Source organism: Sturnus vulgaris, chromosome W, assembly GCF_052056855.1.
Source record: "Sturnus vulgaris isolate bStuVul1 chromosome W, bStuVul1.hap1, whole genome shotgun sequence".
Taxonomy (NCBI): Eukaryota; Metazoa; Chordata; class Aves; order Passeriformes; family Sturnidae; genus Sturnus; species Sturnus vulgaris.
Window position 1 is genome coordinate 34,112,776 of NC_142282.1, and position 17,997 is coordinate 34,130,772.

The 17,997-nt window shown below is 47.1% G+C and overlaps 1 protein-coding gene across 1 annotated transcript in view; it reads left to right on the forward strand.

The window, feature by feature from the left end:
• LOC148220104 (endogenous retrovirus group K member 8 Gag polyprotein-like) overlaps positions 1 to 16,676 on the forward strand; it is a 55,890-nt gene extending 39,214 nt beyond the window's left edge. Inside the window, exon 2 of the mRNA XM_088155783.1 lies at positions 15,490 to 16,676. Coding sequence (XP_088011909.1) covers positions 15,490 to 16,676 — 1,187 coding nt within the window. The remainder of the gene's footprint in view (positions 1 to 15,489) is intronic.
• Positions 16,677 to 17,997: the final 1,321 nt, after the last annotated feature.

Here is a 17,997-nt window from a genome sequence, read left to right on the forward strand (position 1 = left end):
GGATGTGCCTGCTGGCGATGCCTGTCATGTATATGTAGTGTATATGTGTGCTATCCCAACCTGCTGGGAACACTTCTTCTTTGTGACTGCTTGGGCTGAGGGAGAGAAAGCAGTGGTAGTTTCTGAGGTTTCGAGTTTGCTCGAGTTTCTCAGGCTGTTTCTGGAGCCACCCAGAGTTCTCTTCCTTGAAGCATTTCAATTCCTGGTAATTTTCAAAATTCAAACAGACACAGCCCTAAGCTAGTTGATCTGACTTCAGAGCTATTCTTACGCTGAGCTGTTGGATGATCTGATCTCCTGAGATGTCTTCCATCTCAGTTTATGAACTGGTTCTTGTGAAAAGTAGGATCTTTTAGCCTGGAGAAGAGAGGTTTCTGGAGAGACAGTATTGTGGCCTTTGAATATGTAAAGAGGGTATAATACAAATGGAGAAAGACTTTTTAGGAAGGTTTGCAGAGACAGGACAAGGGGCCATGCTTTCAAACTGAGACTAGGTTTAGATTGGCTGAAAGGAAAAACTTTTCTACAATGAAGCTGGTGAGACACTCAAACGGGTGTTCCAGAGAAGTTGTGGATGCCCCATCATTGAGAGTGCTCCTTATCAGTTTGGCTAGTCTAGAGCAATTTGATCGACTGTAAGATCTACCTGGCAAGGAAGTTGGACTAGATGTTCTTTAATCACAGACTGTTGTATGATTCCGTGAAAGACCGAATGCAATAAAGTTCATATTTCAGATTTTGGCGCAGACATATGTTGGAGGTTGAATTGTTTCCTTTTTCTTTCTGTGGAATCTTCTCCCATTGTTATGCTAAGTAATTGCGGCTACACCTTAAAAAGACATAATGTTCTCTCGTAGGGGGGTGGCTGGAGGGGGAGGGACGGGGGGAACCGGAAAAGGAAAGGTGGAAGGGGGGCTGGAGCAGGGGGCTCTCTCTTGCTTGGCTAGTGGAGTGGGAGGACAGCCTGGGCACCGATCTGGCATCTCCCCTGCCATCCCCAGCACTGAGATCCACACTCCCTGCCATTGGACATCGCTCTGCTGCTCTCCCACCTCTCCCTACTACCTCCGGACACTCTGCTGAGCACCACGACCGACACCATGAGGGGGGAGTCAGTTTCCCATCCCTCTCACACCTGGACTGCCGCCATCACCCAGCCCTCTTCAACTGCGCGGGACCTGCCCTGCCCCCACAGCATTGGTAACTGAGCACAGGGAGACGGCCTGAGGCCAAAAGGGACTGGAGATGAGCTACACGGTTCTGTTCTGTTTACAATTTTTACACCTGTTTTTTTTTTTTCTGCCTTGTTGTATATCAGTAAAGAACTGTTACCCTTATCCCCACACCTCCTGCCTAAACGCTTCTGACTTGGACCTAAAATGATTAACAGGGACAGGGTTGCACTCTGTATCGCAGGAAAGGGGCTCTTGCCTTTCCTTAGCAGATACCTGTCTTTCAAACCAAGACAGATTTTGGCGCCCGGAACGTGAGGCATTGCCTGAGGGCATTGCGAGAGGGGTAGAAAAGGGGATAACAGTTCTTGAATTACCCAAGCTTGTGGTAGGTGACACCCTGCTGTCCAGCATACCCTGGATTGGCCTCCATGTGGTCACTGCTATATCTCTCCCATTTGCAAGGCCTTTTTTAAACATGAGTGTCATAACCTAGGTTACAGTGGGTATTATCCGGTTCATTTTGTGGGTTGATCAGTTGAGGAATTCATGGATTTCTAATTTTCTCTGGAAGATGGCCACATGGATTCAGAGCTATCACACTCTAAGTGTGTGTTTCTGGGGCTACTTCAATAATGGTACTTACTGTCAGGAAGTGGCAGCAGGTGAAATTTTTCCCCAACCCATCACATGGTTTTTAAAGTTCACCCCACCAGTCTTCAAGGGGTTCCAATCCGCTTTAAATGCTAATGACATTATACTGTGGCTAGTGTTGCTTATATCCCTGTTAAACCTATCTAACATTCAGAGATAAGGGGAGATTGACTTGGATAACAACCCTGATACCTACCCCAGGGATTAGTGATGTTACCCCAGAGCCTGATCCTGTCCCAGAGACTAGGAAGGTTACACCAGAGCCTGATCCTGTCCCAGAGACTAGGGATATTACCCCAGCGTTTGACCCTGCCCCACAGCCCACCTCGGAAAGGAACCACCCAGAATGCGTGGGGTTGCTAGTGAAGGAGATACATGAGATGGGCCATATGCTGAAGGAGTACCTCTCTCCAGCTGGTGAGAAACCCTCCCCCTGCCTTAAAGAGGGAGACTCTGATGGTGCAGCAGTGGGACCCACAGCTGTTACATCTGTCCAGGTTCCAGCTGAACTGCAAGGGCACTCAGCAGCAGCAGTTGCCCCTGTGGAAACTAGGAAGTCTAAGATGAAAACAAGGCACCCAGATAATAAGGGTCAGGAAGGGGGCCCCTCACAACCAGCAGGGGAGCCAGAAGTTGAGATCATCACTGAGTCCCTGTCATACAAGAGTCTCCGTAACCTGCGAAAAGACATTGTACGATGGGGCCGTGAGCCTTTTACAATCTGGTTCCTGCGGGTCTGGGACCTTGTGGGCACAGGTGTGCAACTGGATGGTACTGAGGCAAGGAATTTGGGAGCCTTGACCCAGGACTCAGGTGTGGACCAAGTATTTGGAAGGGAGACAGGTCTCCTTTCCCTCTGGGAGTGACTTTTAATGAGTGAGAGAGAGATTTGTCCACAGGGAAAGAATGCAGGAGCACCACCAGAGAACGCCTTGGAATACCCTTGAGGAAGGGATCCAACAGCTGAGACAAGTGGCAGTACTGGAGGTGCTCTTTGGGAGGGATGGACAGCATGACAATGACCCTGACAAGGTCAGGTGCACAGGGCAGAGGTTGTGGAATCTGGCAAACCTGGGCCCATCTCAATATACCCCCTTTATTGCAATGATTAATGCTGATACCAACCAAGTGACAGTGGGTTCTCTTGCCAACAGGCTCAGGAATTTTCAGAGTATGATGGCTGGCCCAATGCAGGCTCATGTCTCTGCTGTGGTTAAGGACCTCAGAGAGGAGTTTAAGGAGGAGATGAAGGAGATAAGGGAAGAGGTGAGGAAGATCAATGCAGCACCAGTGCGAGTCATGGACCCCAAAAGTAGAGCCCAACGCCCCCCAGCTAGGGAGAGAGGGTACACCCCACGTGCTGACCTGTGGTTTTTTCTACGTGACCACGGGGAAGACATGAGAAGGTGGGATGGGAAACCCACTTCTGTCCTGGCAGCACGGGTGCGCCAACTCAGGGAGGGGAACACTAACAGAGGGAACTCCACTAAAGTGAAGGTAGCCTCAGCCTCCCATGACCAAGGTGCAGGGTATTACAGGAGGGAAGATGATCTGTCAGATCCCCTTGAAGGAACCTCCAGTATGTATGCCCAGGAGAGAAATAATAACCAGGGCTAGAGGGGCCCTGCCTCTAGCCAGGGAGAGGCACGGGAAAACGGGATCTTTTGGACGGTGTGGATCCCATGGCCTGGCACATCAGAGCCACAGGAACACAGTGCATTGGTTGACACTGGTTCACAGTGTGCATTAATACCATCGGGACATGTCGGGAAGGAACCTGTTTCAATTGCCGGGGTTACGGGGGGATCTCAGGAATTGACTTTGCTGGAGGCTGAGGTGAGCCTGACTGGGAAAGAGTGGCAGAAACACCCAGTTATGACTGGCCCAGAGGCACCATGTATCCTAGGCATAGACTTCCTCAGGAGTGGCTATTACAAAGACACAAAGGGACTCAGGTGGGCTTTTGGAATAGCTGCTGTGGCAGCAGAGGACATTAAGAAGTTCAACACCCTGCCTGGGCTATCAGAAAACCCATCTGCAGTGGGACTCCTCAGGGTGAAAGAGCAACAGGTGCCAATTGCTACCTCAACAGTGCACCGCCGGCAGTACCGGACGAATCGAGATGCCGTGATCCCCATCCACAAGATGATCAGTGAGCTGGAGAGCCAAGGGGTGGTCATTAAAACCCACTCACCCTTCAACAGCCCCATCAGGCTTGTGCGTAAATCTGAAGGAGAATGGAGATTAACCGTGGACTATCGTGCATTGAATGAAATGACTCCACCACTGAGCGCTGCTGTGCCGGACATGCTGGAACTCCAGTATGAGCTTGAGTCCAAGGCAGCAAAGTGGTACAACACCATTGACATCTCCAGTGCATTTTTCTCCATTCCTCTGGCAGTAGAGTGCAGGCCTCAGTTTGCTTTCACCTGGAGGGGTGTGCAATACACATGGAACCGACTGCCCCGGGGATGGAAACACAGCCCCACCATCTGTCATGGATTGATCCAGGCTACACTGGAGAGGGGTGGATCTCCAGAACATCTGCAAAACATTGATGACATCATTCTGTGGGGGGACAGGGAAATGGAGGTATTTCAGAAAGGAGAAAAGATCATTGAGATTCTGCTGGGAGCCGGCTTCGCCATTCAAAACAACAAAGTCAAAAAGCCTGCCCAATAGATCCAGTTCCTGGGAGTAAACTGGCAAGATGGACGGCGCCAGATTCACAGTGAGGTCATCAATAAGATCACTGCAATGTCTCCACCAACCAGCAAGAAGGAAACACAAGCCTTCGTAGGTGCCATAGGCGTTTGGAGAATGCACATTGCTGAGTACAGCCAGATTGTGGGCCCTCTTTACCTGGTCACCCGCAAGAAGAACGATTTCCACTGGGGCCCTGAGCAGCAGCAAGCCTTTGCCCAGATCAAGCAGGACATCACTCATGCAGTAGCCCTTGGCCCAGTCAGGACGGGACCAGATGTGAAGAACGTTCTCTACTCTGCATCCGGGAACCATGGTCTGTCCTGGAGCCTGTGGCAGAAGGTGCCTGGTGAGACGGGAGGCCGACCACTGGGATTCTGGAGTCGAAGCTACAGAGGGTCCGAGGCCAACTATACTCAAACGGAGAGGGAGATCTTGGCCGCCTATGAAGGGGTTCAAGCCGCCTCAGAGGTGGTTGGCACGGAAACACAACTCCTCCTGGCACCCCGACTGCCCGTGCTGGGGTGGATGTTTAAAGGAAAGGTTCCCTCAACCCACCATGCCACTGACTCCACATGGAGCAAATGGATTTCCCTCATCACACAACGCGCCCACATTGGAAACCCGAATCGCCCTGGGATTTTGGAGATAATTGCCAACTGGCCGGAAGGGGAAGACTTTGGTCTTGGCGACAAAGAGGAACAGGAACAAGTGACCCGGGCTGAAGAAGCCCCACCATATAACCAACTGCCAGCAGAGGAAACATGCTATGCTCTTTTCACTGATGGTTCCTGACGCATTGTGGGGATGAACCTGAAGTGGAAAGCAGCCGTATGGAGCCCCACACGACAGGTCGCACAAGCTACCGAAGGAGAAGGTGGATCGAGTCAACTTGCTGAACTCAAAGCTGTTCAGCTGGCCCTGGACATTGCTGAAAGAAAGAAGTGGCCAAAACTCTACCTTTACACTGATTCATGGATGGTAGCCAATGCTCTGTGGGGTTGGCTGGAAAGGTGGAAAAAGGCTAACTGGCAACGTATGGGAAAGCCAATCTGGGCTGCCGATGAATGGAAAGACATTGCCACCCGGGTAGAGAAGCTGCCTGTGAAAGTCCGTCACGTAGATGCCCATGTCCCCAAGAGTCGGGCTAATGAGGAACACCGACACAATGAGCAGGTAGATCAGGCTGCACAGATAGAGGTGTCGAAGATAGATTTAGATTGGCAGCACAAGGGAGAGTTGTTCCTGGCTCGATGGGCCCATGATGCCTCAGGTCATCAGGGCAGAGATGCCACCTATAAGTGGGCATGAGACCGAGGGGTGGATCTAACCATGGACAGTATTTCTCAAGTTATCCATGAGTGTGAGACGTGCGCTGCCATCAAGCAGGCCAAGCGGGTGAAGCCCCTCTGGTATGGGGGGCGATGGGCCAAATATAAGTATGGAGAGGCCTGGCAGATTGACTACATCAAACTGCCTCAAACTCCCCAGGGCAAGCGCTATGTACTGACCATGGTGGAAGCCACCACTGGATGGTTAGAGACCTACCCTGTGCCTCATGCCACTGCTCGGAACACCATCTTGGGCCTGTAAAAAACAAGTTCTTGTGTGGCATGGTACCCCTGAGAGAATTGAGTCAGACAATGGGACTCATTTCAAGAACAGCCTTATACACACCTGGGCTAGAGAACACGGCATTGAGTGGTTGTACCATATCCCCTACCATGCACCAGCTGCATGGAAAGTTGAAAGGTTCAATGGCCTGCTTAAAACCACCTTGAAAGCACTGGGTGGGGGAACTTTGAAGAACTGGGAGATTAATCTACAAAAGGCCACATGGTTAGTGAGCACCCGAGGTTCCACTAATCGAGCAGGCCTTGCCCAATCTGAGCCCTTGGGAATATGAGATGGAGATAAGGTTCCAGTGGTACACATGAGAGGTATGCTAGGAAAAACTGTTTGGGTGAATCCTGCCTCCAGCAAAGACAATCCCATCCGTGGAGTTGTATTTGCTCAGGGACCAGGTTGCACCTGGTGGGTGATGGAAATAGTGGGGAGACCCGATGCATCCCCAAGGAGACGTTGTTTTAGGGTGAAATACCTATAGTACTGTGCCTATGTCTCTAACTGCATGTATGTATATATAATGCAACGGTTTAATTTGATATAGCATATTACTATGGGAGAAATTCAGGGGTGGATAATGTTGGGGGTTGAATGCTTCCTTTTTCTTTCTGTGGAATTTCTCCCATTGTTATGCTAAGTGGCTACACCTTAAGGTAATGGTGGGTGGAGGGAGGAGGGGGGGAAACCGGAAAATGAAAGGTGGGACAGGGGATCTGGAACAGGGGACGCTCTCTCTCGCTTGGCTACTGGAGTGGGAGGACAGCCCGGGCTCCGGTCTGGCATCTCCCCTGCCATCCCAGCACTGAGATCCACACTCCCTGCCGTTGGACATCGCTCTGGTGCTCTCCCACCTCAGCCTACTACCACCGGACACTCTGCTGAGCACCACGACCTACACCGTGACCGGGAGTCACTTTCCCATCCCGCTCACTCCTGGGCCGCCAGCATCACTCCAGCCCTCTCAGACTGCGCGGGACCTGTCCTGCCTACAGAACTGGTAACTGAGCGCAGGGAGACGGCCTGAGGCCAAAAGGGACTGGAGATGAGCTATACTGTTCTGTTCTGTTGTCAATTTTTATATCTGTTGTTGTTTTCCTGCCTTGTTATACATAAGCGAAGAACTGTTACCCTTATCCCCACATCTCCTGCCTGAAGGCCTCTGATTTGAACCTAAAATAATTAAAAGGGAGGGGGTTGCATTCTGCATCTCAGGAAGGGGGCTCTTGCCTTTCCTTAGACCACACCTGTCTTTCAAACCATAAGTAGACACTCATTGCAAAAAGGATCAGGGAGATGCCTAGGAAGAGTCTCTGGTGAATCCAGGAGACTATAGTGGAGGACTATTCAGTTTTCCAGTCGCTTTCCTTAAAAAACTCTACAAAACCGTAATAAAAAAACAAACAAAGAAACAAAAAAAGCAGACCAAACCAACACACAAAAAACCCCAAACAATTATCCCCAAAGGGACAAAAAAAGCCCAAAAAAAGCCCACAAAAAACCCCACCAAAAACTGAAAAAAAACCACAAAACCAACACATCAAAAAATCAGGGTGAAGGTTTTTAGTAATTTTAAAAATAACAAAACAAAACAAAACAAAAAAACCCAGAAAGTCACATTTCCAAAGGTGCTGTCCCAACCTCTTCTCTCAGCAGGGAGGACATCCTGAAGTGGAGCCAGATGGAAGAAAGCGGGACAGGGCAGCACCTCGGCCATTGTCACAGGACGGCCCTGTGGCTGCCCCATTGCCAAAACCTGGACACATAAATCAAACACAGGTATGCACATGTGCTTAGACACAGCAAAAATATATTTGTCTGAAAAGAACACTGGTCCATTTATATCACTGGAAAGAGCATAATGCCTCGTCTCAGCTTTCTTTTCAGTCATTACAAATGTTTCGAAAATATAGGTGTGCAGAAAATGGAAATATCCAAGATCAACATGAGGACCAATAAGAAAGATTCCATTTTTGAAACTGCATTGGGAATCCTCTGCAGAAATTGACTCAGAGCTCTAAGATTTATAAAAAAGACCAAGAGTATTGGAGTCAATACAACACAGTGTCTGGAGGCTTCAGCTGGTTGCCTTGATTTCTCAAATATGATGGAGGAAGCACCTTAGCAACTACAGCTGCCAGTTCTCTCAGGGCCCTGACATGCCTCTGGGTGGGTCCCATGGTCTTGCATGCTCAGGTTCCTCAAGTGGTCTGAAAGCTGACCTGCTACTATGGCTTAGAATCAAGTCCACCAGTCCAATAACCTGAGACATGTGGAAATGGTTACTGGCAGTAAAAATTGAGACCAACACTTGTTGAGTACCTCAGCCTTCTCCTTGTCTGATGTCACTAGTCCTGTCTGGCTTATGGGGGTGGGGGGGAATAGGGTAGGTGTGATAGGTTTCTTTTCATCTCCCTTTTCCCACTGAAATACCCGTAGGTGCCTTTATTATTCTTATTTTTGGCATGCTTTTCCAAATTCAACTTCAACTGAGCCTTAGCTATACTGATCCCGTCCTCACACACTCATGTGTCACCACGGTATTTTTCCCATGATTTGTCTCCCTGTGTATTGTCTGCATATTACCTTCTTGCATCACATCTATTAATTTTCAATAACCTTCTGGCTTTAACTTGTTTTCAAAAAACCCTTTTTGAATCTTTTCACCTCAGAAATTCACCTGGGAAACACAAAGTCCCCAAAATTCACCCCGAAGTCCCCCCTCGGATGCTGAGCACTCACCTTTCAACTCCCAAAATTCCACAAATTCACCCCAAAATTCACGGGGGACCACCAAATCCCAGGGCTTCTCCCCAAAATCCCACCTGCAACTCCCCAAATCCCTCAAATCACCCCCAAGACCCAGTCCCCCCAACACCTCCCAAATTCACCCCAAAATGTCTCCAATCCCCCTCAAAACCCACCCAGATACCCCCACATACACCAAATTCACTACAAGACCCAGCTGGGACTCCCAAAAATCACCAAAATTCCCTGAGAACCCTAAAATTCTCATGTATACCCTAAATTTCACCAAATTCCTCCCAAAATTCCACTGAGATCACTAAAATTCCACAAATTCCCCCTACAATTCAACTGGGACTCCCCACATTCTACAAATTCACCCCAGTCCTGGGGTACAATGCAAAAATGTGTATTCTATCATCATCTCTTAAAATGTGGGAGGGGTGGTGATCCATATCTCTGTGGGAGATATCCTATGCTGATGTATTGGGAATCCATATCGCCCTGGGATTCTGGAAATAATTACAAACTGGCCTGAAGGTGAGAGTTTTGGATTATCTTCTGAAGAAGAAGAGGAGCAAGTGGCACGTGCTGAGGAAGCCCCACCATATAATGAGCTACCGGAGACTGAAAGACGATATGCCCTCTTCACTGATGGTTCCTGCCGAATTGTAGGCACTAACCGGAAATGGAAAGCTACAGTATGGAGCCCCACACGACAAGTTGCACAAGCTACCGAGGGTCAAGGTGGATCGAGTCAGGTCGCAGAGCTAAAAGCTGTCCAGTTGGCTTTGGATATTGCTGAACGAGAGAAGTGGCCAAGGCTTTATCTCTACACTGACTCATGGATGGTAGCTAATGCTCTGTGGGGATGGCTGGATTGCTGGAAAAAGGCCAACTGGCAAAGCAGAGGGAAACCCATCTGGGCAGCTGAGATTTGGCAGGACATTGCTGCCCGAGTAGAGAAATTGACCATAAAGGTTCAACACGTGGATGCACATGCACCCAAAAGCCGGGCTAATGAAGAACATCACAACAAAGAGCAGGTGGACCGAGCTGCCAAAGTGAAAGTATCACAGGTGTATCTAGACTGGCAGCACAAGGGAGAAGCATTCCTAGCTCGTTGGGCCCATGATGCCTCTGGTGATCAGGGGAGAGATGCAACATACCGATGGGCCCGTGACCGAGGGGTGGACCTTACCATGGACAGCATCTCACAAATCATCCACGACTGCGAGACCTGTGCCGCAATCAAACAGGCCAAGCGGGTGAAGCCTCTGTGGCACGGTGGATGATGGTCAAAGTACAGGTATGGGGAAGCCTGGCAAATTGACTACATCACCCTTCCCCAAACCCACCAGGGCGAGCGCAACGTACTGACCATGGTGGAAGCAACTACAGGATGGTTGGAAACCTACCCTGTGCCTCATGCCACTGCCTGGAACACCATCTTGGGCCTAGAAAAACAAGTCCTTTGGAGGCATGGTACCCCTGAGAGAATTGAATCATACAACGGAACCCATTTCAAGAACTGTCTTATCAACACCTGGGCCAAAGAACATGGTATTGAATGGATATATCATATCCCTTACCACGCGCCAGCGGCCGGGAAAGTTGAACGGTCTAATGGACTCCTTAAGACTACTTTGAAAGCACCAGGTGGTGGAACCTTCAGAAATTGGGAAATGAACTTGGCCAAAGCCACCTGGATGGTTAACACCCGAGGGTCCATCAGTCGAGCCGGTCCTGCCCACTCTGAACCCCTGCACACAGTGGATGGGGACAAGGTCCCTGTGGCACACATGAAAGGTATTTTAGGAAAGACTGTTTGGATTAATCCCACCACAGGCAAAGGCAAACCGATCTGTGGGATTGTTTTTGCTCAAGGACCTGGTTGCACTTGGTGGGTAATGCAGAAAGATGGGGAAACCCTTTGTGTACAGCAAGGAGACCTAATTTTTAGTGAGAACTATATGTAAGGTTTCAATTTGTATCATATATCTGTAACAGGGTATTGGTTTGAGTATGATGTAGAAGGTAATAGAATAAGGGGTGGATTATGTCCTGGGGTACAATGCAAAAATGTGTATTCTATCACCATCTGTTAAAATGTGGGAGGGGTGGTGATCCTTATCTCTGTGGGAGATATCCCCTACTGATGTGCCATCTGATAAGATCAGGGGGATGGTCATCGTTATCTTTTCACAACCCATCCTTCCTCCAGAAGACATATTCTGTTAATGGGCCATTAAGTCCTATTGTGTGACTGATAAGATTACATCATCCCATTGGGAGATGCTCCAGCCAGGGGGAGGAGCCAAACATTTCCTACCTAGATAAAAACTGAGATTTGGAACACCAAGACAGTCCTTTCCACTGGATCCCCGAGGAAACTCGGACCTTTTTCCACATCATCGCTGGATCTTCGGAGGAAAACTGCACCTTCTACAGGAGCACTGCTTCAACTGAACCACATCTGTCATCCAGGAGGACTGCAGCCACCATTTATACGGACTGCTACCAACACCCTGATTGACAGGGTGTCAGGTTGTATTTCTGACTTTGTTGGTGGTTTTTCTTTTATATTACTGCATGTATTTTATTTTTTCTCTTTTCTCCGATAAAATTGTATTATTGACTTGGAGTCTCGCACTGGTTTTACTTTCAAACCAACACAACCCCAAACCTCGCTCCCTGGGATCCCCCAAAATTCCACAAATTCTTCCCCAAAATTCCACAAATTCTTCCCCAAAATCAACTTGGGACCCCTCAAAACTCACCTGGATCTCCCCAACCCCCCCCCCCCCCCACCCAATTCACCTGGGAACCCCCAAATCCCCAGAATTCTACCCAAAATTCACCTGGGACCCTAAAAACCTTTAAATTCCCTCCATAACGACCGGCACCTTTACACACTCCATTTTCCTACAAAAGGATCTAGAGCCCTGGGTGCTTCATATACAAACTAAACAGAAAAAACCTTTCTATTCATTCTCAGCAAAAAGAATTCCTATTCCTCCTTCTTTTTGACAAAAAGGCCCTCACTTTCAAACTTATTCTCTTGCTCACTTACCTGCATAATGCTTAGTCCCTGTTCTGCATGCTCATTTTCTTCACTTTTACAAGGAATCCTCTCCTCATCTTCTTCTTCCCCTGCTTCTTCCATTTCCTGTGCCTAGATCACCTGTTTCACTGTTAGATTTGTTTCTCCAGCTGATTTTTGACAACTGTCCCTATCTTGTGGCACCACTCGCTCAAGAGAGGTGATTGTCCTGCTCTGCTGTGGGCTGGGACTGCGCTCTCTTCAAGCCCTGGGGGCAATTTTAGATGCCACAACTTCAGAAAGACCTCAGGCTATTGGAGAAATGTCCAAAGGAAGGACATAGAGACCATGGAGGGGCTGGAGGGGAAGCCATACAAAGAGTGGCTGAGGGCATTTGGTTCAGCTGCAGAGAGGACACTGAGATCACACCTCACTTGGCACCTCTCAGCTCCTCTCAAGGGCAGCACAGGGACAGCTTTACTCTCTGCTCTCTGCGACAAGGGACAGGAGCCAAGGGAATGCCAGGAGCTGTGTCAGGGGACGATTAGGCTGGCTATCAGGGAAAGGTTTTTTCCCTCAGAGGCTGGTCAGGCACTGAATAGGTTCTCCAGGCAATGGGCACAGCCCCAAGGCTGCCAGAGATCCAGGAGCGTTTGGCCAATGCTCTCAGGGATGCAGAGGGTGGGACTGTTGGAGTGTCTGTGCAGGGCCAGGAGTTGGACTTTGACGATCCCTAGGGGTCCCTTCCGACTCAGGAAACTCTTACCATTTTCCCCTCTTTCCTCTCCTTGCACAATGCTCTTAGCTTACTGTTCCACCGTATGTTCCGCTTCTGAAACCTCCGCTACTTCTTTCCAGTTCAAGCACAGTTCTACTGGTTACAATCCAAAGATATACAGATTGAAAAACAACCAAAAATAAACACCTGTTTGGAATGTCGTGGTCTTATTTGGATCTCGAACTATGAAGTCCATTGTGCCTTGCAAGTTCTAAAAGCTAAACAACAACAAAAAACAACCACCACACCGTTTTAACATAGGGATTTGCTTTCTTCTAAGAAATCCATAGCCCTTCTCAAAATGGATCTATTTCAGTAAGAGATCATCTTGAATAGATCACTTACTATCTAAAGAACCTGGAACACTCAAATCCGTAATGATAAGCCTGTTACCTTGTCGTTTTCTGTCCCAAAGGCAAATGAATTTGCTCAAGTGCCGTTTGTAACAAGGACAGAGTTCAAAGTATGGCTCTGAGAAATGTTTTGGTTTCCCTCTCCTATCTGTATCAAAAGCACTTTCTTCAATGGCTGAAACAATACTTGATATAGTCTGAATTTTAAAGGTCATGAAAATTTTCTCAAAAGTGGAATATTAATATAGCAGTCAGGTTTTAAACCAACAGGAATTTTTGTTTTACCTTTTTGAAGATTTCCTTCACACTAAAATCCTGGCTGATGGATACCTAGCAGAAATCAATTCCCACAAAATGCTTCCGGGTAAGCCATTACGTCATCCATTACAATTTGCTTCAGTGTCCCGTTCCTGTCCAATTGAAGGTCCCTGTTTAAGAGACTCAAGTTGGGAGGGAAATAAAATTAAATATGACTACAGTGCCTTTAAATCCAAATCGAACTTCCTGATCAATCTCATAAAACCTTTAGGCTAAATGTTGCCATTGATCTGTTTCTACTGAACACAATCACATCCTGGCTTGTTACAGGTTAATTCATTACAAAGAAAGAAATGCACAGAAGTTAAAATATTTCCAAAGAAGCATTTGACATCCTTCCTTTTGGTTGGGGAACCATTCCAACACTGTTGGCGGCCTAGTAGGAGCTCTGGCTCTGCAGCCTGTCTATAGAAAACTACCTTAGTTATGTTAAAGGTCTGTTCAAGGTTACCGTGTCCTTGGCGTGACTATAGGAGAAAAACAAAATCATAAATTTTAACGTTGAGATAAGCAAGAACAAAGGAAAAGACATCTGGGGAAGCAAGATCCTGTTTAGTTGACATACCATGTCCACTTCAAAGAGTATCTTACGCAATAACTAGACTGTAGAAAGATAGATCTTAGATGAACCAATAGAATTACTATTAACATATATACGTCTTTTGTGTAACCAATCGTACTCTTTGTAACAAACTCTAAGTAACCACTGAAAACGTATAAAAATCATCTCTTTGTTAAAAATAAAGACTCTGATCTTTGCATTCGTATTGAGTGCGTGTTATTGATTCCTGTTCTCCAGCATGAAAACCCCAGCATCTTGGTGACCCCGACGTGATGATCCGAAGGGGCCAGACTGCTTAACAGTCGGACTTTTATGTGGAGGGTCTCTGTGCGTGCCACCTATGGGAACGTTGACTTCCCGCAGCGGTTGTGACCTGACTTCCGAGAGAGGCACGAGTGGCCACTGTCGACCAGTGAGTTGGAGCCTTAGACGGCTGTAAAAAATTTGCAGGATAGGAAACACGGTATCAGCTATCGAGAAGGCTACTGTTGATGCCTTAATGAAACTTGCCCAAAAGTAAGGAGAGACTGTTGATCGGTCTTTGCTCGTGAATTTACTGTATTGGGCTAAACATCGTGTTTTTTTAAAAGACTCTACCGATGTTTTTAAAGAGACTACTTGGCAAGAAGTCGGGGCAGATTTGTGGGAAGCTATACAAGCTGGGAATAAGGAGGTAAAATCCTTAGCTCCTACGTACTGGCAGCTGCGCATGTTAATTGAACAAATGGGTGCTGAAATTGAGCTGGAACTCACAGCACAGACCATGGTCACTGCCGTAGCTGGTAAACTCACCCAAGAGTCTGCTACTGTCCCACCCGCGTACGTGTCAGCCCCTGCGGCCCATGGCCCCTATGATGATTTAATACCACCCTGGGACCCTACCGATGATCATAATGTGCCTTCCTTTGCACCCCCGGAACCTACGGCACCCTCTGCGCCCTCGGTACCTACGGCACCCCCAGTAACAATGAGCGTAGCGCCCGCTAATCCCACTAATACTGACCCCGTGTTACATCTGCCCTCACCTCCCACTTTCGACCCAGCGACTGTGCCTCTTCCCGAAGAAACAGGAATGGACACGGACGATTTACAGTCCACACTGCAAAAGCAGACCGAAACCATGCTTGAACTGTTAGGTGAAATGAAGCGGCTTGATAAGGGTTCGAAAAGTAAAACGATTCGGGAAGCATATAAAAAGGCCCATAACGCCATTCTCTCCAGCCTCAAAACTTTAGAGGAAAATTCTTTTTCTGCACCGAATACTTCTACATCTCAACGCCGACAGAACATTATCAATTTGGTTAAGGCGGGGGAGTGGGATATGCCTACTGCAAATCAATTTCTAACATCTAAAGGTTTACCCCCAATAATGCTTTCCGAAATTGAAAACACAAATGTTTCTCATTCTACAGAAAAGGAAGGGACGGGATTGTTAACTACCTTTAATGACTCTTTTCAGCGTTGGTGGAACAAAGGAAGGGAGGGAGGCTCGGGAGGCTCGGGAGGCTCGGGAGGCTCAGGGAGTTCGGGAGGCTCAGGGAAAGGTCCTGACAAAACTTCCATCCCCAAAGACCCTTCTTTTGACATGAATAAGAGGTGGAAAGGAGTGGTAACAAATGCTGAGTTGACGGGAGATTTTCAGTTTGTCTCAGCTCCGGTGGTGCGAGGAACTGGTGGTAATAATGCTTGGCAGCCCTTAGACTGGCAAATGATAGCAAGGGTTCAAAAATCTGTAATGGACTACGGTGTTGATAATCGCTTGGTAAGGTGGCAAGTAGAAGCATTGCTAAAATATCAAGAACTCGTCCCTGCCGACCTTAAGGCTATGTTTGAGCTTATACTAGGACCTACTAGTTATATGTTATTTTTAGCAAAGTGGCAACAAAGATTGGAGCTTAAACAATTAGATAATGTCAATTTGCCGCAAGGTGATCCTCTACGCTTTGCCACGCTAGATATGCTTATGGGAAATGGTCAATTCATCGATCCACAAAGACAGGCAATGTTAGGGGCTCGCATTTTAGCTCAAAGCAAATCTGCTGCTTTAGAAGCTTTTAACAACTTGCCCCAAGTAGGTAAGCCTCGACAACCTTATTTACATATTCAGCAAAAGGAAGATGAATCCTTTTTGTCTTTTGTGGACAGGATTAAAGAAGGAGTAGAGGTAGCACCAGATGTCCCTCCTGATATGAAAGATACTTTAGTAAAAGAAATAGCTATGCAAAATGCAAATGCCACCTGCAAGCGATTATTAGCAGCATTACCAGCTCGTATGACAATAATACAAATGATTGAACAATGTTCACGAGCCCCTTTAGAAATTGAAAAGGACAAAGCTCGAATTCATGCTGCTGCTTTAGCTGCAGCCATTACTCAAGCACACAAGCAAGGGAACGGGGACAAAGGCCCTCCCAATACATGCTATAATTGCGGTCATACCGGACATATTAGAAAGCATTGTCCTTCAAGTTTGGCAAAACAACAACAAAATAACAGTACGAACCTCACATCTACATCATTTGTCGGCACTTGCCGACGATGTGAAAAGTTTGGCCACAAGGCAAATGAATGCCGATCCAAATTTAAAAAGGATGGGACACCGTTGGCGGGAAACGAGATGAGCTGCAAGGGGGGGGCGGAGAACAAAAAGAACCCCTCAGTAGCCATGGCTGTCTCTACAACATGCTCCCCGCCACAAAAAGGAGCGCTAGAGTCTATTTGGTAACTAGAGACTCCGTGACTATTTTTGATGATTCTGTTACCGTCATCGATAGTACTACCAAAGGTCCACTAGGTGACGGTATGGCCGCATTATTGCTAGGGAGCTTGTCGGCCACTTTAGACAGCATTTTCGTTTTACCTGGTGTAATTGATGCTGATTATAGTGGTATTATCAGAATAGTAGTGAAAGTCTTTTCCCCACCAATGTTCATTCCACAAGGTAGTGTAATTGCTCAACTTGTTCCTTTTCTTCCCCAGGTTCCAACAGCTACTAATTCACAAAGATCTGGTGGTTTTGGTAGTACTGGACCCTTAATTGCCTTTGCTCAAGTCATGACTAGTGATAGACCGACCCGGCAAGTAACCGTAAAATTGTATTCTGATAATATCGATGATTCCGAAATGCTTGAACATTCAATGATGCTAGACACTGGGTCATACGTCACCATAATACCACTAATTGCTTGGCCTCAGCAGTGGCCCACTACACTCTTAAATGAGCAAATCTTAGGAGTTGCTGGAACCACCCGTACTTTACAAAGTTAGGAATTCGTAGAAATTACTGATAAAGAGGGAAACAAGGCTGTAGTAAAACCTTATGTACTAGACACTCCTCTTTGGATCCTTGGTAGAGACACGCTTAGTCAATGGAATGTCATTTTAACCAACCAACATTTTCAGGGGCGGCCACTGAGCCGATAGGTGCTCGACCCACTATACAACTAACATGGAAATCTGACCAACCAGTATGGGTGGCTCAGTGGCCCATCACTAAAGATAAATTAGAGCATCTCCATTCATTAGTACAAGAACAATTAGCCTTTGGTCATTTACAACCTTCTATGAGTCCCTGGAATACCCCCGTTTTTGTTATACAAAAAAAGTCGGGAAAATGGAGATTTTTACATGACTTAAGGGCAGTCAATAATCAAATGCACTCTAGGAATTCTGCAACCAGGTTTGCCATGGCCAGCTGGTTTACCAAAAAACTATCACCTGTTTATTATTGATATCAAAGATTGCTTTTTTAGCATTCTGTTGCACCCTGAAGATACCAAACGATTTGCATTTAGTGTGCCCTCCATTAATCACAGTGCACCTATGAAAAGATATGAGTGGGTGGTACTCCCTCAAGGTATGAAAAATAGTCCTACAATTTGTCAATGGTTTGTAGACCAAGCCTTACATCAATGGAGACTTAATAATCCAAATTTTCTAACATATCATTATATGGATGACATTTTAGTCGCAAGTGAATTTCCATTACCCCACTTAAAACAAAAGGAATTATTGCTAGAATTAGAAAAGTGGGGATTGAAAGTGGC